General features: G+C 44.6%; 2 protein-coding genes across 29 annotated transcripts in view; both read left to right on the forward strand.

Moving 5' to 3' along the window:
* The window catches only part of HRH1 (histamine receptor H1), a 201,914-nt gene extending 188,509 nt beyond the window's left edge, over positions 1 to 13,405 (forward strand). For 5 of the 7 annotated variants that reach the window (XM_021071109.1, XM_021071106.1, XM_005669791.3 and 2 more), the window contains one exon: positions 10,340 to 13,403. In XM_021071109.1, coding sequence (XP_020926768.1) covers positions 10,375 to 11,832 — 1,458 coding nt within the window. In that variant the 5' untranslated portion in view covers positions 10,340 to 10,374 and the 3' untranslated portion in view covers positions 11,833 to 13,403. Of the gene's footprint in view, positions 1 to 1,375; positions 1,557 to 10,339 lie in introns of those variants that run through there. The other 2 variants (XM_005669792.3, XM_021071107.1) reach the window with 2 other exon arrangements.
* Positions 1 to 21,016, forward strand: part of ATG7 (autophagy related 7) — a 397,386-nt gene that overhangs the window by 96,014 nt on the left and 280,356 nt on the right. For 17 of the 22 annotated variants that reach the window (XR_001300297.2, XM_021068398.1, XM_021068383.1 and 14 more), the window contains exon 1: positions 20,084 to 20,201. The exons of 2 other annotated variants lie outside the window; for them this stretch is intronic. The gene's annotated coding sequence lies outside the window, so the exon portion shown is untranslated. 22 annotated transcript variants of the gene reach the window in all.

Here is a 21,016-nt window from a genome sequence, read left to right on the forward strand (position 1 = left end):
CTGTCCTCTTAAAACATCAGATATCCTCTGGCTGGTGGCCCCAGACCCCACCACTCTGTCCTGGTCCACACACTGTCCCCAGTTCTTTTGAACTTTTCCTCCTGGACTCTAGACATTTGAATGTATACCTCCTCCCCTAGAAGAATCTTCAGGGCCATTGCCTGCCCACAAGATCATCTGCCTCTTTCATCTCATGCAGAGGCTAACTCCAAGCCCAGCACTGCTCTAGATTCTGAGTCAGCCACATTCCCGCAGCACTGGGCTCATAGGGAATTTTGCTTTTTGCAGTCTGCTCTCTGCACCACCGTGAGTGGCACTGATAAACCTGAGTGTTTTATGGAAATGAGGTGCAGGCCAGACTCAATGAGAATATGCAGTACTTGGGGCCCCCTCATGCATGGCGCCTCTTTCTTAGAATTAGAGCAAAGAATTTAATGTTCTGGCTTCCTTGACTAGAATAACTATCCAACACAAATGAGGCAGAAGGCAGAGCAGTTTGGAATGGGGAGTGGTGGGTGAGGCAATTTAGAATGTATCAAGAAAGGAAATCACAAACTCTCACTTTTTACTAAAGAAAATAAAATATGTACTAAGAATGTGGAAGGCATAGCATTTTTTATCCAGTGGAATAAATCTATTCTATTTTGTTTTAAAAATAAATGCAGTTAGTTCTTATTCTTCCTATTACAAAACTAAGATGTCTTCATTGTTGAAGTCTTGGAAAATACCAAAGATAATCACATCACTCACTACCCCGAGGAAACCACTATTAACATAACATTGCGGAAATTCACCCCCTCTCTAAGCCTATTAGTTAGTAGAACTGACATCATCCTGTACAAACAATGTCTGTTGTAAATTTAATTTCATCATAAGCATTTTTCCACATCATTACTGGTGCTCCATAAATGTGATTATCGATGACTGCAGTTATCCCATAAAATGTGTAGTTCCCAAATGTTAGATTATTTCCTTTTATTTCCTACCTTAAATAATGTTGCAGTAAAGTGTCTTTATCCATAGACCTTTATTCATGTTTTGAATTACTGTGAAAGAAATTTCCAGAATTTTCCAGGAAACAGGAAAGGTAGCTGACAGACAGATAACAAGATTCATAAACAGGATAAATCTTACCTCAAATTTGTATTGGTTTATATAGCTTTGTGAGGGAGTTCCCTGGTTAAGGTTAAGGATCCAGCATTGTCACTGTTGTGGCACAGGTTCAATTCCTGGCCCAAGAACTTCCGCATGCTTTGGGCCATGGTCAAAAAATTTTAAAAATCCTTGTGAAAAATATGCCGCACTTTCTGCATTTATGTCCTTCTTCCTGTGTCTTCTGCTGCTCTTTATCTGTGAGTGTCTCATTTTCTCAAAGTTCACCCAGGAAACTTCTGTCAAGCACCTGTTGCGTGCCAGCCCAGGAGAATGGCAGTGAGGGAAAAAGTGTGGTCCCTGCCATCAAGGAAGGGGTGTCCTCCTCATGGTCCTGGATGCCAACCTTCAGAAACAGAATTGGTGGGCACCCTCCATGCTCTAGAGGTGCTCCCTTGTAGTTGGTAAGCATCAGGTAAAGAATGAATGATAAGATAGGTAATATAAAGGGGACTATTACAAGTATCATGGGGCACACAAGGAGGAGGCAAAGACAGAGAGGGTAAAAGCACTTCCTTACCCCCGGGCTCCAACCTGTGTCTCCATACTCTTCACTCTGGGCTCCATTCATTCCCAACGATGCCCTTTGATGTCCTTGACATCCCCACTCTACCTTAGGAATGGCTGTTCCTCCCTCCTCTGTCCTGCCACCAGCTGGGATCTTACCTTTTATTATCCTTGTCCCGTTTGCACTGTAGAATTGGTTTTTTGGGTTTTTTTTTTTTTTTAATTTGTCTTTTTACGGCTCCACTGGTGGCATATGGAAGTTCCCAGGCTAGGGGTGCAGTCGGAGCTGCAGCCACTGGCCTACGTCACAGCCACAGCAACACCAGATCTGAGCCGCATCTGTGACCTACATCACAGTTCACAGCAATGCAGGATCCTTTAACCCACTGAGTGAGGCCAAGGATCAAGCCCACATCCTCATGGATACTAGTTGGGTTTGTAACCCTCTGAGCCACAACGGGAACTCCCTGTCGAATTTTTAATTAAATTTTTCTGATGCTATTTATCTTTTATCCTGTTCTTATCCTAACTGACAAACTCCTTAAAGTCAGGGGTTAATCAGTTAAGAATTGATTTTGGAGTTCATGATAGAAAACCCAAGCTAATCCAGAGGTGGTCCTGGATTGTATGGCAGCTCTGCAATCATCAGAGAGAACTCAACTCCTTCCAAATTACTGCTTCACTTTCTTCATTTTATGGCTCTTCCTCATGGTCCTAACGTGGCTGCTTAAGCTCTATTCATCCTATCAACATACCAGCCAACTGGAAGAATGAAAGGCCAAAGAAAAGAATATATCCACCTCTGGAGTTCCCACTGTGGTGCAGTGGGTTAAGGATCTGGCATTGCTGCAGCTATAGCAAAGATCACAGCTGTGGCTGGAATTGCATCCCTGGCCTAGGAACTTCCATATGCCCTCCCCACCCCCCAAAGAAAAGAAATACATTCTCCTTCTAGGGCTGTTTTCTGGCAGTTGCAATTGCAAACTCCATTTCCAAGTCACTGGAACTTAGTCACATGGTAATACCCAGCCACAAAGGAGCCTGGGAAATGTAGTCTCTATTACAGGCAGCCATGTATTCAGCTGAAAAGCAGAAGTCTGTTCCTAAATAGAGATCCGATATTGGAAAACTATTAGCAGTTGCTGCCACAGTGAAAAACCAAGGAGGAATCAAGGATGACTTCTCTGAGCTAGACAGGGCTGCCTTTGGGGTCAGTAAAGAAAGGAAGAAAATACAACAGCTGCTGCTAAATGGGTACTTCCTGTATGTCAAGCACTGTACTCAGTGTTTATCTCTATTTTATTTTATTTTATTTATTTATTTATCTTTTTGCCTTTTCTAGGGCTGTTCCCTCGGCATATGGAGGTTCCCAGGCTAGGGGTCTAATTGGAGCTGTAGCCACTGGCCTACACCAGAGCCACAGCAACGTCAGCTCACCACAGCTCACGGCAACACCAGATTCTTAACCCACTGAGCAAGGGCAGGGATTGAACCCACAACCTCATGGTTCCCAGTTGGATTCGTTAACCACTGAGCCACAATGGGAACTTGTGAGATGTGAGGAAAAACTCAGGCTTTGTGAAGTGAAATGTCTTGGCCCAGCTAATTAGGGCAGAAGCAGGATGAGAGTAGAGGTTTACTAGTTTACAAAGCCTAGGGTTTTTGTTTTTTGTTTTTCTTTCTTTTTTTTTTTTTTTTTTTTTTTTTGGCTGTGCCCTTAGTGTATGGAATTTCCCAAGCTAGGGTTCAATTTGAACCTATACCACAGCAGTGACCCAAGCCGCTGCAATGACAATGCCAGATTCTTAATCCCCTGTACTACAAGACAACTCCACAAAGTCTAAGTCCTTAACTGCTACCCTACTCTACCAGCCAAACGAGCCCCAACCCTTCTGTGGACCAGCACTGCTGCAATGGGAGGGAAAGTAAAGAAGGTTAGGCCACTTGGAACCTCATTCAATGTGTAGCATTTCTTTAAATCGTATAGTTTCTCTGGCCTCCCTTTCTGGCTGTCAACAGAAATTCCTGTTCATTGGCCCCTTTTGTCTAAAACCAGCAATTACCATTAAGAAAGCAGTATTTCTAATTTGGAATCGTATTCAGGCTACCTCTTCTCATCTCCTATGATGGGGGAGCTTATTATCTCTCAAGTCCATTCAGTGCATCGTTGGATAACATCTGTTTTTAGAAACTCTTCCTTCCCTTGAGCTGAAGGCTGTTTCCTTTGGCAGTTCAGGGTTCATATTCCTCAGTTAGATCAGTGGGTCTCAGCTACCGGTCACTTTGCTTCCCAGTGGATATCTGGCAATGTCTAGCTAGAGATACTTGCATTTGTCCTGTCTGGGAATGGGCCGCAGGGGAGGCAGGTATGCTGTTGACATCTGGTGAGCAGAGGCCAGGGGTGCTGCTAAACAGCCAACCGTGCACAGGACAGCCTTTCACAACAAAGAATCACCCAACTCAAATGGCAATAGAATGAAAGTTGAGAAACGCTGAGGTAGACAGACCTAGTTTTTGAATCTTGGCTTCACCTTCTACCTCCAGTGTGTGACCTTGAGTAAGTTGCTTCACCCTTCTGAGCCTGAAGCTGACCATTGTACTCATCTCTACCTTGAGGAGCATCAGAAAAACCTCCCTTTGGCCTCGTGGTGGACACTTAATAAACAACATATGAGAAGCTTAGAGCTGGCTTTCTCTCATAGCTGCCCCTGTCCCAGGTCGTGGATGGAATGTTGACTACCTTTGTTATTTGCTGGCATATGGACCTGATAGGATTATTCTGTAATCACTCTAGTAAAAATTCTACTGCAGCTCATGGTTTTGGAGTGGAGCCATTGCCTTAATTCAGAAATGGGGGCTTGCTCATGTATGTGAGCCTCTTAAAGAAAAAGGGTCCCTTTTGGCTTGTCACCAAGCTGTCATCACTGGGGTTAGCAGAGCTCTCCCACCCCAGTGTCTCAGCAGAGGCTCCAGACAGCCAGGGAGAAAAGGTTATATTCTTTTTCCTGCTTTGTGTGTGGGGGGGGGGGCATTAGTGAGAACTCTCATCCACTGCCCCTCCCTCCTCGAGGGGCATGTGCTATAAAGAGGCTGCAGGTGCCCACCCTTCTGGAAATGCCCTGTCTCCAATGCCTCCTCTAGCTTGCATGCTCTCTCCTTGGGGCATATCCTTTTTGTAGGCCCCAGAGGACTCTTGGGTCTGGGCAGCCCGAGGGGAATGTGGCCTCCCGTGCATCGTGGAGAGAAATAAGAATCTGTGTCCACAGATACCTCCCACTCTCTGCTGGGAGGTATTTAGGGAGGGGAATGGTTCACAGATCTTCCCCCAGGAACACAGATCCCCAGAGAGAGGAGGGTGCCTTATGTTGGCTGTCTCAGTGAGTGGAGCCCTCTCCAGGACTGGGTGATAGAAAAGAGACCAGAATGGCAGCCACACAGGCCCTGGGCTCAGGAGCGCCCCACGCTTGGTTGTGTTCTGCTGCCTCCATCTTGACATTCTTAATAAGATAAAGTCTTTTTTCATTTTCCCCTGGTCCCCACAAATAACACAGCAGGTCCTGACTGGGGCATGCAGGGGCACAGCTGTGCTCCTGTCGCTTCCCCCAGGCCGCCATCCCAGTCGGGCCCCTGCATGAGCAGCATGGGTGCTATGGTTGCCTTTCCAGGAATTTTTCTGAATCTCATGCTTTCAGAGGACAAAAGTAGGTTTTCTTTCTCCCCAAACAGATCACTGAGTTGAAAATGACCCTTTCACCAGTGAGTATCTGTCAAATGAGTAAGTTTTGAGTTGAGATATTTCAGCATGTCTTGTCTCTCACTCACTTAGCAAATGCTTCTTGATCCTCTGCTTTTAGCTTTACCCCCAGTGACATGTCCAAGCTAGGAAGGAGGAGACTTGATAAAGAATCAAGCTTACAGTAATAGTTAAGAAGATAAACTTATGCTGTATTAATTTACTCCAACATTCTTTAAAAAAAAAAAATTGAAGTATAGATGGCTTAACAGTGTTGTGTTAGTGGAGTTCCCTGCTTGGGCTCAGCAGGTTAAGGATCCAGGATTGTCACTGCCGTGGCTCTGGTTACAGCTGTGGCATGGGTTTGCTCCCTGGCCCAGGAACTTCCACATGCCATGGGTATGGCCAAAAAAAAACCCAGAAACAAAAACAATGTTGTGTTAGTTTCAGGCATACAGCACAGTGATTGAGTTATATATTTATGTACACATTCTTTTTCATTGTTGTTTATTACAGGATATTGAATGTAGTCCCCTGTGCTATACAGTAGGACCTTGTTTATTTTATAGTTTCCAACATTTTCTTATGAAAAGTGTCAGTGAAATAGAAAAATTAGAACCATTGTACACTGACCATCCACATACTCAATACCCAGCTCATAAATTAATGTTTTGCTCATTTTGCTTTGTCATATACATATATTCATTTATCTATTCTTCTAACCAATCAGCCATCCAACTGACTTTTTGACTCATTTCAGAGTAAGTTGCAGACACCAGTAGATTTCACCCCTAAACACTTAATACACAACATTAACTTCTTTTTTTTTTTTTTTTTTTTTTTCGGCCATACCCATGGCATGTAGAAGTTTCTGGGCCAGGGATTGAACCTGCTGCATTGCCACAGGAGCAACACCAGATCCTTAATCTGCTGCACCACACAGGAACTTCCACAACACTAATTTTTATTTCAGGAATTTCAATTCAATCAGGACAACTTTTGTTTTTTCATCAAAAGGGAAAAAATACATAGATTTGTGTAAAAAGTATTATTTTCTGTCAAACATAACTGCTGTGGAATAAATAAATAGTATATATGCACAGTGAAAAAAATTATTTGTTTTCCCTCTGTGTTTTTGAGATAAAGAGATAAAAGAGAAATAAGAAATTTCCAGAGTTCCTTTGTGGCTTAGCATGTTAAGAATCTGGCATTGTCACTGCCATGGTGCAGATTCGATGCCTGGCCTGGGAACTTCCATATGCCACAGGTGTGGCAAAAAGAAAAAAGAAAAGGAAAGGAAAGGAAAAGAAAAAGAAAATTCCCTCAAGGCAATGAGGAAAGAGAGAAATGAGACACGTCTGTGAGAGTGGGAGATGAGAGCTACTTTGGGAATGCTAAGCTGTGTTTTCCTGCTTCCTCCCAACCAAAAAAAAAAAAAAAAAAACAAAAAACCAAAATCCCCAAGTTGATACTCACTTAGCCTTCTATACCTCTTCCTGAGCTGACTGTGGACAGTTCCAAGTGATTTGGACTTGGTCAGGGTTGAAGGGGAGGCTGTGAAATAATGGGCGTAGGATGTGGGAGTGGAGAGGAGTTCATGCTGAAGCTGTAGATGTGGGGGTGGTCCTCACAGAGGTGATGCTGGAATGGGGTGGGGTGAGTGGATAAGACCCCTGAGGCCAAGAGCAGAGAATGGTGGGAGCAGAGGGCGGGTTACAGGAGGGGATGGTGATGCTACTAAAGTAGTCAGAGGAGGCACGGTTGGAGGAGTCAGAGGGCTGCCCTGGCTGTGGAGTTCAGGGCTCGACGACGACAGCATGGAAAAACACCTACGGAGACTCTAAAAAGGGGGTCTGGAAAGCCCTTAGAGACCACCTGCCCCACCTCTCACAGTTGCCGCATTAGAAGACGTAGGCTGAGAGATCACTCAGAAAGTCAGTGACAGAGCTGGGGCAAAATCAGTGGTAGTGGTGCTTTTCCAACAAAGTAACTCAAAGGGTTCCTTCCACAAGATCAGATGACTTGGAGGCCTTGCTTTGTTTTTTTTTTGTTTTTTTTTTTCCTTTTTCTTTTTTAACTGAAGTATAGATGATAAGCAATATTATATAAGTATACAACTTAGTGATTCAATATTTTTGTAATTTATACTCCTTTTCAAATTATTATAAATATTGGCTATATTCCCTGTGTTGTATAATATATCCTTTCAGCTTATTTATTTTATACATAATAGTTTGTACCTCTTAATCCCCTACCTGCTTCTCTATCCTCAGTGGTAACCACTCATTTATCCTCTATATCTGTGACTCTTTTTTGTTATTTTCATTAGTTTATTTTTTAGATTTCACATATAAGTGATATCATACAGTATTTGTCTTTCTCTATGTAAATTATTTCACTTAGCATAATACCCTCCAAGTCCATCCATGTTGTTGCAAAAGGCAAAATGTCATTCTTTTTTATGGCTGAGTAGTATTCCACTACACACACACACACAGAGACACACACACACACACACACACACACACACACACTACCACATCTTCTTTATCCATTCATCTGTTGATGGTTGCATCCATATCTTTGGCTATTATAAGTAATGCTGCTGTGCCTGTGTATTTTCAAATTAGTGTATGTGAGTGAGTCCAAACAAACCAAAACATTGAGTTTGGAAGAGAGAAAGGTTTATTGAAGGGCTATGCAAGGAGACAAGTGGCTTGTCATCCCCACCTCCCTCAAATATCCCAAACACCTAGAACCAAAATTTCAAAGCATTTTTAAAGGCAAGGTAAGAGAGGGGTCAGGTTGGTTGTTGCAGAATTCCTGGTGAGGAAATCCTTTCTTGCAGCTATCCACAGAGGTCAGGTCAGGATGTTCCTGTAAACCTCCAACAAGATACATGTTACACTTCAGCAAGGAGCTAAAGCAGAGGATATGGGGGAAGAGCCTGCATATGGGGGAAGGGTCTTGTATGGTTACATGTTGACCATCTGCATTTCCTCTTTGAGAAAATGTCTGTTCAGTTCATCTGCCCATGTTTTAATCAGTTTTTTCTGGTTTTTTTTTTTTTTTTGATGTTGAGTTGTATAAACTGTGTGTGTAGTCTGGTTATTAACCCCTTATTGATCATATCATTTGCAAATATTTTCTCCCATTCTGTAGGTTGTATTTTCATTTTGTTGGTAGTTTCCTTTGCTGTACAACAGAATAAGTTTAATTAGGTGCCATTTGTTTACTTGGGGTATTGGTTTTTGGTTTTGGTTTTTTTGTTTGTTTGTTTGTTTGTTTGTTTTTGGTCTTTTTAGGCCTCTACCCACAGCATATAAAGATTCCCAGGCTAGGGGTCAAATTGGAGCTGTAGCTGCAGGCCTATGCCACAGCCACAGCTATAGCCACACCAGATCTAAGCCGTGTCTGTGACCTACACTACAGCTCATGGCAATGCCAGGTCCTTAACCTCCTGAGCGAGGCCAGGGATCAAGCCTGCATCTTCATGGATACTAGTTAGATTCATTTCTGCTGAACCATGACAGGAACTCTGGGTCTTGCGTTTTGTCTTTAAAAATCATGTGAATTTAGCCTTCTATTCAATAATTTATCTGGATTCATCTAAATGTAAAAATAATTTGTTTTTGCTAAATTATCAAGAGACAGTTACACACTGTTAGCACTTCCCAGCTTTCTTTAAACTCATACCACTTTTTGATGAATATAAAAATCAAACAATGTCTTCTGAAGGTTTTAATACATACTTTGACTTCCCACTCTAATTGAGGATCATCTATAAGAGATTCCAATCTGTTTTCAGGATAGCCCCACCAGCAAAGATGTTTTTGTTACACATTAGTTTGCATAGTTTGTGTTATGAGAAATTCAAATATAAAAGTAAAATAATAAACATGCTTTCTAAAATAACATGCCTCTCTTCCCATTTGAGAACCATTCATCTGAGGAGATGTGGGAGATTTATTTCATGCTCTGTGTGCCCTAGTAACCTCCCCCATATTGGTTAGGATTGCTTTTATTTTAATTTAATTTAGGTTTATTTCATTTTATTTGCCCAAGCCCCCTGCATGCAGAAATTCCCGGGACATAGATAAAAACCAAGCCATAGCAGTAACAGTGCTGAACCCTTAATCACTAGGTCACTGGGGAACTCCTGGAGTGCTTTTAGATGCAAGTAAAATCCCCACAACAGTGACTTAAACAAAAAAGCATATTTAATTATTTCCCATGATAACCAGCCTGGAAGAAGAAGATTCCAGGGTTGGTTCACTTGCTCTGTAATAATAGGACTATGACTTGGCATCTCAGTGGTTTTCTTGGCTTTTCCCTGGTGACCCAAGATGACTGCTATAGCCCCAGCATCACACCCTGTCCGGAAAAGGGGGCAAGTGGGAAACACCCTTTCACTTCTTTTGCGCATCTGTTAGAGAGGAAGAACTTTGCAACCCCCCCCCTTTCCTTGAGACTTCCTTGGCCACAGTTGTGTCTCAGACCCACTCATAGACCAGCCACTGACAAAGAGGAATGAGGATGCCGTGTGTAGCTTAGACCAGTCATGGTGCAGCCTCTCTCCTAGAACACATGCAACCTGGGACATGTACAAACCTCATTTTGTTTTTGCTTAACTCCCTCAATAGAATGTGAGTTCTTTGAGGGCAGCAATTTTTATTTTGTCCACTGCTCTATCCCCAACCCCAGAATAATGCCCAGGAATATAATAAGTAGTCATGGAAGGAAGGAAGGAAGGGAAGGAGGGAGGGGGGAGGAAGGGGGGGGAAGGAGGGAGGGAGGAAGACCTAAGGAAGTGGGGGATATAGGCTGTAGGTATCTAGCAGCATCTGTTGCTCCTTGACAGCATACACCCCAGTTTGATCACCATGATAGCACTGAGTCTGCTGATCACCAGGGCTCTGACGTGACTCCTCATGTCTTTCTTCCCAGGGAGTGAACAGGAGCTGGAGGCTACTCTTGTGCCAATGACCTTTCCTAATTCCTCCTTTACCTTGGAAGACAATATGTGTGAGGCGAACAAGACCACCATGGCCAACCCTAAACTGATGCCCCTGGTGGTGGTCCTCAGCGCTGTCTCCCTGGTCACGGTGGGACTCAACCTGCTGGTCCTGTGTGCTGTGCGCAGTGAGCGGAAGCTACACACGGTGGGGAACTTGTACATCGTCAGCCTCTCGGTGGCTGATCTGATCGTGGGGGCCATCGTCATGCCCATGAACATCCTCTACCTCCTCATGTCCAGGTGGTCCCTGGGCCGCCCACTCTGTCTCTTTTGGCTTTCCATGGACTACGTGGCCAGCACAGCGTCCATTTTTAGTGTCTTCATCTTGTGCATCGATCGCTACCGCTCTGTCCAGCAGCCCCTCAGGTACCTGAGGTATCGAACCAAGACCCGAGCGTCGGCCACCATCTTGGTGGCCTGGCTTTTCTCCTTCCTGTGGGTCATTCCCATTCTGGGCTGGCATCGCTTTGTATCACGGACCTCAAGGCGCCGGGAGGACAAGTGTGAGACGGACTTCTATGATGTCACCTGGTTCAAAGTCATGACCGCCATCATCAACTTCTACCTGCCCACCCTGCTCATGCTCTGGTTCTATGCCAAGATCTACAAGGCTGTGCGGCGGCACTGTCAACACCGGGAGCTCATCAATGGGTCCCTCCCTTCCTTCTCTGAAATTAAGCTGAAGCCAGAGAACCCCAAGGTGGGGGCTAAGAAAGCAGGGAAGGAGTCTCCCTGGGAGGTTCTGAAAAGGAAGCCGAAAGATGCTGGTGGTGGACCTGTCTTGAAGCCCTCATCCCAAGACTCAGTGGAGATGAAGTCCCCAGGTGTCTCCAGCCAAGAGGATGGAGAACTGGACAAATTCCATTGCTTCACACTTAACATTGTGCAGACGCAGATGGAGGCAGAGGGGAGCAGCAAGGGATATGTAGCCGTCATCCACAGCCAGAGCCAGCTAGAGATGGATGAGCAGGGCCTGAACATGCGTGGGGCCAATGAGATATCAGAGGATCAGACCCTGGGTGACAGCCAGTCCTCTCGGACAGACTCAGACACTCCTACAGAGCCAGTGCCGGGAAAAAGCAAACCGAGAAGTGGGTCTAGCACAGGCTTGGATTATATCAAGTTGACTTGGAAGAGGCTCCGCTCACATTCAAGACAGTATGTGTCTGGGTTGCACATGAACCGAGAAAGGAAGGCCGCCAAACAATTGGGTTTTATCATGGCGGCCTTCATCCTTTGCTGGATTCCTTACTTCATCTTCTTCATGGTCATCGCCTTCTGCAAGAGCTGCTGTAATGAGCATGTGCACATGTTCACCATCTGGCTGGGCTATATCAATTCCACACTGAACCCCCTCATCTACCCCTTGTGCAACGAGAACTTTAAGAAGACATTCAAGAAAATTCTGCACATTCGCTCCTAAGGGGTTTCAACCCAGTGATGTGTATGATGTCCCTGAAGGAAATGGAGGAGGAATGCCTGTGTGTTGCCAGGCACCTGAGCTTTCTGGAGTCAAAAGAATAAGTCACAGGGGCTGCCAAGTAGTTTGGAAAGTTCATGGTTACCACTGGAAAAACAGCAGATGGTGGTGGTCAGCAGAGAGATTGTACTCTGAGAGCAGACTAATTCCAATAGAACTGGAGCTGAATGAACTCTCCTGCTCCTGGGGAAATATGGGAACCTCAGACTCTCCTTGCAAGTCAAGCTTTCAGATTCGAATTAATGGGCCATTGAAGAGCCGTGTGGGTAGAGTTCCACTGGAGAGGTAGACAGAACTCTGGAGCCTTCCTGGAATGGAGCTGTGTGACTATACAGAGACCTTATAACAGACACATGCTGTCCCCTGCCAGGGGTCACCTTGAGAGGCATGACAGCTATTCGACTGTGACTGCCACTTCTCAGAACACCTCTCTTCTGAGCCTCTTTTACAGCATTCTCCAGACCCAGTGTCTGAACCACTCTGGAAATTCTGCCTTATTATTTCTCACTCACACACATCTTGGAGCTGATAGGAAATTATGCAGCTTGCACATCCATCATTTCAAACCCAAATTCCTTTCTGCTGTTAAAAAAGGTTAAATGCTGTCGTCAAAAAAAAAAAAGAGAAAAGGAATTTTTTTTTTGATGGTTGCACATTAAAAACAAAAAAGGAGAGTGGGGAGAAGAAAGTCATATTTCTTGAGGGCTGTGCCAAGTTGATTGCATTAAAGCCCCATGTAACCCCACAACAGGAGGATGGTGTCACTAGAGAAGCAATTTGAAGTGCAGCAAGGTCAAATTAGGTGCCTGAGATCATAGAGCTAGTTATATGAGAGCTAGAATAAACATCCTGTAGTTTCAGCTAATTATAGTACATTTTCTCCAAAAGGCAAGAATTTGTCCTATTTAGCGTGTGCAAAGGCAAGAATTTGTTCTATTTCACATGCGCACGTGCACACACACACACTATTCCCTAGAGGGGTGGCAGTTCTCAAGAGTGTATTGAGGTGGAGTTCCCTTGTGGTGCAGTGGGTTAAGAATTCAGCCTTGTCACTGCAGTGGCTCAGGCCACTGCTGTGAGGCAGGTTTGATCCCTGGACTGGGAACTTCCATATGCTGTGGGCATGGCCAAAAAAAAAAAAAAAAAAAAAAAGAACATACTGAGAGGAGCAGTAATAGCTGATGTAGAAGATGTCTGTGGCCATCTAGGTGATACTTTTGAAGAGACAGTGTGCATTTACATCCCTGAGTTTTGTGTTTGTTCAAGAAAAGTCATGTTCTTTATGGTCACACCTCTTAACTAAAAACTAGCAAAGGCATGGGAACAGGCAGTTTTCCTTGATGTTTATGTTGCAATCTGGTTGTTATTTGTATTTTAAAACTTGATGTTTAATATATGTAACCATACCAGTGGGAGTACCTATACAAGCTGATATTTTATGTCTTGTGTTCCCATTTGCATGATCTGTTAAAATGAAAGATTTTTATCTATCTAAAATATTATATTTGAAACTATACTGTTACAAGTTTATTGATTTAATTCTGCCTTTCTGAGTCTCTTGGACTAAGAAGATGTATTGAAATGTAGTTATCACATGTTACAGGATCTGATATAGGGTTCTCTTTGGTTTCTGGTCACATTTGTAAATATCTTTAGAAAAGGAGTTTTTATAACAAGCTCCACCTTCCTCTCCGCATCTCCCAAAACTCTTCTCCCTCAAAACTGGGGGAGCTAAGGAGACTTTTATCCTGGTCTAGAAGCTGCGGCTTGTCCGTTTCCAGGTCAGAAACCAGGGAGAATTGCTTCCCAGGATCCCTCAGGACCAAGGAGCACTTAAGAAGACCACCCCATATAGACAGATGGCTAAGTGCCTATTATTGATGTTAATGAATGGTTGAGGCAACTAGTCAAGAGAAGTGGTTACAAACTCTGCCTTCGGGTCAACAGGAACTGGATTTGAGTCTGACAGGAACAAGAAAAGTCAATATAAATGGCCAGAGCATAGAAAACAAGGCCCATGCTGTATTGTGTATGGGGTTTATGGTGCTTGCAGCGTGAATGGTACCCAGTAGGGACACATAAGTAGTTTTGAAATAAACTGAGCACATACCACATGCCAGGCTTTGGACTTTACCAGTGTCATCTAATCTAATCTTTACAACAGCCTTGTGAGGCAGATCTCTGTGTTTTTATAAACAGGCAAACTAAGGCACAGGGAGATTAAGAATGGGCTGTAAGACCTGATTCTGGAATGGGCTTCCTTTCCATGGTATTAACCTGTTCTTCCTATTCCTGTCTGTATGCTTGAATTAATTCTTGAATTGGTGAAAAGCAGTTGACTGTGGTGCAGACACAACTCAGTACTAACCCACTCAGGAAAGAACCAGTGGGTGATGGTTTATGCAGAATCCACTTAAACCAGGCTCTCTGCCCTAAATATGAAAATAAATGCCTTCTTGGGAAAGGCTGTCACAGACCTTGATTGTAGATTAAAATGTACAGAGGCAGAAGCCCCTTCAGGTTTCCTTTTATGAGTTTAAAGCAAATTCCTCCACTGACCAATTTACCAAATGTTGACCTCTTTTGAACTATTTACAAGGTTTGCAACAATGCATCGTGGATAAGGTTTTTTTTTTTTTTTTTTTTTTTTCTTCTCAGGGCCCCACCTGCGGCATATGGAAGTTCCCAAGCTAGGGGTCCAGTCAGAGCTGCAACCGCTGGCCTATACTACAGCCACAGCAACACCAGATCCTTAACCCACTGAGGGTAGCCAGAGATTGAATGTGTGACTTCATGGATACTAGTCGGGTTCATTACCACTGAGCCACAACTGGAACTCCCTGGATGAGGTTTTTTTGTTTGTTTTTTGTCTTTCTTTTTTTTTTTTAGGTCCACACCCACAGCATATGGAGGTTCTCAGGCTAGGGGTCCAATTGGAGCTGCAGCCGCCAGACTACACCACAGCCACAGCAACGCAGGATCTGAGCCACATCTTTGACCTACACCACTGCTCATGGCAATGCCAGATCCTTAACCCACTGAGCAAGGCCAGGGATTGAACCCACATCCTCATGGATGCTCGTCGGGTTCGTTAACCACTGAGCTACATCGGGAACTCCTGGATGAGGTTTTTAAGAACAGTTTTCTACAGTTGTTATGAAGTTAAAGTAACTGATTTTTGTTTTTCTTCCTTTTGCATATTAGGGAAGGTTCAATATACTTTGTCCCAGATCACTGCTATTGCAGGGAGAAATCCAGTTGCAGAGAGTGGAGAAGTAGAGGTGAAGAGATGACAGGTGGAGGGCAAGGGGTAGAAATAAGAGGAAACTAGGGCAGGTGGAGGTGTTACCGAGTCCAAGTTCCTACTGCTTGCTGCACAATGGGCCAGTAAATTGAGAGGTGAATTGTTGGAGCAAGGAATTGTGACTTTATTTGCAAAGCCAGCAGACCCAGAAGATGGTGGACTGGTGTCCTTAAGACATCTTCCCCAGGTTAGAATCCGTGCTGGTTTTATACTAAAAGAGGAGGGGGTAGAGTCCTGCTTCTGGCCAGACTCTCTAGGGGATGTGTTAATTTCTTCTTTGCAAACTTTCACAGGTGTGATCTCAGAGAGACATTGGTGAGTGATGGCTTGATGCAAGATCTGAATTCTCTGCTCAGGAATTGAACCTGGGCAGCCTGGGTGGAGACCAGGAGCCCTAGCCACTAGACTAGCTAGAGGCTGCAAGCAGAATTCCCCTGATTCTTGCCCCCTCTTGAAAGCAAGAATGTTTCAAGGAGACAAAGATTGTAAAAACTGGCACAAAGTTTATTATTAGAGACACAGTATAAAATGAGGGAGATTACACAGGGAAATCGTTTATCTAAGGCAGAAGCAAAGCACTAATACACACCCAAAGGAGGAATGCGGGTGCAGGTGTCTTCCTCCTGAATGACGAGCACACCACCAGAGAGGTGATTTAAATCAATTATATAGGACAGTGCTTCTGGGTCTTTGTTTTTCTTTGGCCAATTATCTTGTTTTATTTCTCACACCTGACTGGACCCTGGGCCCTCCCTAACATGCGTGCACATTTTTTGGCCAAGATGGATTCCAAAGCAAGGCCTTGTGGGAAGGCTAGCTAGACTTATTATGGCTTGGTGTCCCCTCCTTTTCTGACCCAGAGGGGTCTTTCTGTGCATCTCCCTGACCTCAAGGATAGGAGGTATGTGACCTCTTGATCTTTTTCCTAAGCAGGGCTTAGCCCCTCTCTGTCCCTGCCATTACCACTGTTTAAAGTACCCACAAGACAAATTCCAGTTATTTACCTTGTGCCTATTGTTATTTCTTTTTTGAGGTATAAATAGGTGGCTGGTTATAAATGTCTATCCTGGAGCCCACCTATCTCTTGCTTCAAGAAGTATAAGCAAGAGGCTAGTTGTAAATACCTATCCTGGAGCCCATCAGTCTCCTACCTCACTTGGGCCAGTCCTTGGGGCCAGGTATTAGGAGACAGTGGAGGACATGACAGACATGGCTTCCATCCAATGAAGCTACTTCAGGGTTGCAAGTGACATAAACCAGCTTGGTAAAGGCTGCTGGGATGTTTGGGGGAGTCCAATAACACTCCGGATGACCTTGCTTCTGAAAGCCAAGTCAGCCGCAGTCAACAACCAGAATATGAGGAAGGTTCCACTAGAATGCTGCTATTGACCTATAGGAATTATTTCTATTCCCACTCACTGTGATCATCCATTCAAAGGTCCAAAGCCCAGGGTAAAGAATGGTCTTATATTGGAGTTCCCCTCATGGCTCAGTGGTTAATGAAACCAACTAGCATCCATGAGGATGTGGGTTCGATCCCTGGCCTCCATCAGTGGATTACGGATCTGGCGTTGCCGTGAACTGTGGTGTAGGTCACAGATGCGGCTCAGATCAGCTGTGGTATAGGCCAGCAGCTACAGCTCCTCTTGGACCCCTAGCCTGGGAACCTCCATATGCCTCAGGAGTGGCCCAAAAAGACAAAAAAAAAAAAAAAAGAAAAAGAAAAGAAAAGAAAAAAAAAGAATGGTCTTATACCCATTTCTGCTGTAATCAACTCTAAAGGGAGGTGGGGGCCAGCTGGCATATGCGGTACAAACATGGCTGGAGAACCAACAGTTCCCAGAGAAGCAGGAATCTTGTGAGCTGGGCAAAAACTCCAAAAAAGTATTAATCACAAGGATCTTGAAATCCAGCAGAGGAAACAAGCTCATGAAGAACTAACATTGCCAAATGAAGTGTGTATATATTTGATAACTGCGTACTTCTGGTGATAGCACAGTTTGGAATATTATTTTTTACCCAAGTTTTATAAAAATGCAGATTTTTTTTTTTTTTTTTTGGTCCTTTTAGGGCTGCACCTGCGGCATATGGAAGTTTCCAGACTAGGGGTCTAATCGGAGCTGTAGCCACCAGCCTACACCACAGCCACAGCCCATGGGAGCTGAGCCGCATCTGCAATCTACACAGTTCACAGCAATGCCAGATCCTTAACCCACTGAGTGAGGCCAGGGATCGAACCCGCAATCTCATGGTTCCTAGTCGGATTTGTTTCCGCTGTACCATGACGGGAACTCCAGAATTTTTGTTTAAAAAAAAAAAAAAACCACAAAAACTGACTTCTCTTGTGGCACAGTGGATTAAGGATCCAGTGCTGTCATGCAGTGGCTTGGATCACTGCAATGGCATGATTTGATCCCTGGCCCAGGAACTTCCACATACTGCAGATGTGGCCAAAGAAAGACAAAAACAAAAACTAACATCAGCCCAGCCTCACGTATTTTTAATCAAGTGAAACCCCAAGGTAGGTGAGTGTCAGACCTGCCTTTACTTAGCAGGTGACATCGCTACTGATTTTTTTTTAATCGAGTTTATTACATTTAATATATACAGTAAAACGCACCCATTATAAAGGCAGAGTTCAATGAGTTTTGACAAATGTGTACACCCATGTCATCCCCATCTCAAACAAGATATAGAACATTTATATCGCCACAGAAAATTTCTCAAGCACTTTGCAGACAATGCTCCCCGTTATGCCCCAGGCAGCCACTGATCTGACTTCTGTCACCATAGATAGTTTTGCTGATTCTAGAACTTTACATACATGAAACCATATAGTATGGATGCTTTTTTCATCAACATTTTCTCTAAGATTCACTCACATCAGAATTAATGTGACCCAAGCATGTAGTCCAAGAGGGCAGTGGCAGAAAAGGTGGTGGCAAGACTACACACAGTCCTTTAAGAATTACTATTCTTGGAGTTCCCGTCGTGGCACAATGGTTAACGAATCTGACTAGGAACCATGAGGTTGTAGGTTCGGTCCCTGCCCTTGCTCAGTGGGTTAACGATCCAGCGTTGCCGTGAGCTGTGGTGAAGTTGCAGACTTGGCTTGGATCCCACGTTGCTGTGGCTCTGGCATAGGCCAGCAGCTGCAGCTCCGATTGGACCCCCTAGTCTGGGAACCTCCATATGCTGCAGGTGCAGCCCTAGAAAAGCAAAAAGACAAAAAAAAAAAAAAAAAAAAAGAATTACTATTCTTTACCTTGTAAATGTTTAGCTGGACTACCTATCTCCACCAAATTTTAAACTTCACTCATTCCCCCAGGCTCCTTACTTTTGTATCGGACTCAGTCTGAGCCAGCATATAAACCCTCCCAAGTACAGGCTGGCTAAAGGTAAAACATTTTCTGATTTACTGCTATTGGATCAAGCCACCCTTCCTTCCCACTTTTCCACCTCCAGTTTTTTCTAGCTTTTTTCACTCTTTCCAGGAAGGAAAAACTCTTTTGCATAACCCTTGAGACACAGAGCTTTTGGTGGGAGTGGTCTCACCATTGCTACAGTCCTTCTCCACCCCACCTCCCCTAACCTTTGCAATAATCTTTTTGAATAAAGTTATCTCCTTACTAAATTTGGATTTGTTTCCTTATTTGGTAAACAGGCTTTGATTAGAATCTTAGCCCCAGATCTCTTGAACCCTCAACAAGCCACAACTTTTCTTAGGTTATGTTCTTTCATGTGTAAAATGGGGATAATATAATATTTACCTTGTAGGACCTTTGTGCTACTTAGAGATAGGAAGCCATGAAGATATGATAGATAATAAATAGTAGTCTATCGAGTTACATTAGAGTCACAGCTTTATATGCCTGATAAAGTCAATACTCATTCTTTCGTCTTCAACACTTCTCCAATGCTTGGCACATGGTATATGGTCAATAAACATCTTAGAATGAATAAGTTGATAGCTGGGGAGCTATAACAGTAATACCTGGTTTAGAAAGAACAGGTTGGTCACAGCTGACTTTCTTTTTTTTTTTGTCTTTTTAGGGCCGCACCCACGGCATTTGGAGGTTCCCAGGCTAGGGGGTCCAATCAGAGCTGTTGCTGCTGGCCTACGCCAGAGCCACAGCAATGCCAGATCCCAGCCACTTCTGCGACCTACGTCACAGCTCACAGCCGGACTCTTAACCCACTGAGCCAGGCCAGGGATGGAACCCGCAACGTCATGGTGCTCAGTCGGATTCCTTTCCACTGCACCACAACGGGAACTCCTGACTTTCTTTCTTTCTTTTTTTTTTTTTTTTTTTTTGCTTTTTTGTTGTTGTTATTGTTTTTTAGGGCCTCAGCTGCCGCATATGGAACTTCCCAGGCTAGGTAGGGGTCGAATGGAGCTACAGCTGTCGGCCTAGGCCACAGCTATGAGACGTGGGATCCAAGCTGCGTCTGCGACCTACACCACAGCTCATGGCGGCGCAAGATCCCCAACACACTTAGTGAGGCCAGAGATTGAACCTGCATTCTCATGGATACTAGTCAGGTTCGTTTTCACTGCACCACAACGGGAACTCCACGGCTGACTTTCAACCGGCCTTGACATATTAAACAGGCCTGTCTCTCCACACCTGCCTCCCTAATGGTCCCTGGCATACATCTGACGCTGCCTGTCCCTGGAAAATGGAAATGATATTTCCTGTCATCCTTTGAAATCAAGAGAAGAGGGAGCACCTTTTAAAAAGCCTGACAGGCATATGCAGTTCCCGCACCTGATGAGGGAAAGTCTCTTCCTCGGCTCTCACAAGGGGGCCGGGCCCACATCCCCATGCCCCGCCTTCCCTGCGTCTTAAGTTCCTCCTACCCAGCTGGGTGCTAGGGGCTCCTTTATCCCGCAGGCCAGCGGATCCGCGCACGCGTGCCACCACCCTGCCTGCGGGCGGGGGCGGGGCCACATTGCGTCATCGGGGCGCGCTGCAGACAACGCGAGTTTGCCGGAAGTTGGGCGGTGGTAAGTGAGCCACGCTGGTGAGGGCGCAATGGGGTCCTGCGAGGTCGGTTTTGGAGTCCTGGGGAGAAGGGGCGAGCTCGGCGAGGAGGGCGAGGGTCCCGGAGTGCCTGAGGATACTCCTCCAAGAGGCGGTCCTCCCTCCTCTTGGGAGTCACTGACTCTGGCTCTTGCCTAGCATCTCCAGTTTCGTCCCCTCAGACTGGTTGAGCCCAGGTTCTTCTGACTGGGAAGCTCCTGCTAATTAACTAGGTCATTCCCGCCTGTCCCCTGACAGCGAGTTCTCAGAATCTCCAGTGTTGGGAACGCGGACGATAGGACGCCTGCGTTCTCATCCTGGCTTTGCCCAGTTTTGCTGCGTGACTGACGCGTCGCTCCCTGGCTGAACCCCTCTTCCTTCATCTGTAGAAGGGAATGAGAATAATGTCAAGTGTGAAGCGAGGTTAAATTAAGTCACCTCTAAAGGCTTTTCTGAGCTAAGGTTTTCGGTTCCTTGGTTTGATCCAAGGGTTATAAACTTGAATATTTAAGGGCAAGGTAAATGTAGGTGTGAGATTTCTATGTCAGAAATAGAGTTTAAACTTTTATTTTTTTCTGAATTGGGTTTTGTGAAAACAATACTAAAGAAGTATATTGGAAAAATGAACCCAAAATTCCAGTGTGTATGTGCCCGCACACCCATTGTCTTTAATTTTGAACACTGGCAACTAGTATAATTTTTAAAAATACGGAGTTTCCGTCGTGGCACAGCAGAAGCAAATCCGACTAGAAACCATGAGGTTGCGGGTTCGACCCCTGGTCTCGCTCAGTGGGTTAAG

The sequence above is a fragment of the Sus scrofa genome, chromosome 13, assembly GCF_000003025.6.
Source record: "Sus scrofa isolate TJ Tabasco breed Duroc chromosome 13, Sscrofa11.1, whole genome shotgun sequence".
In the NCBI taxonomy this organism is placed as follows: Eukaryota; Metazoa; Chordata; class Mammalia; order Artiodactyla; family Suidae; genus Sus; species Sus scrofa.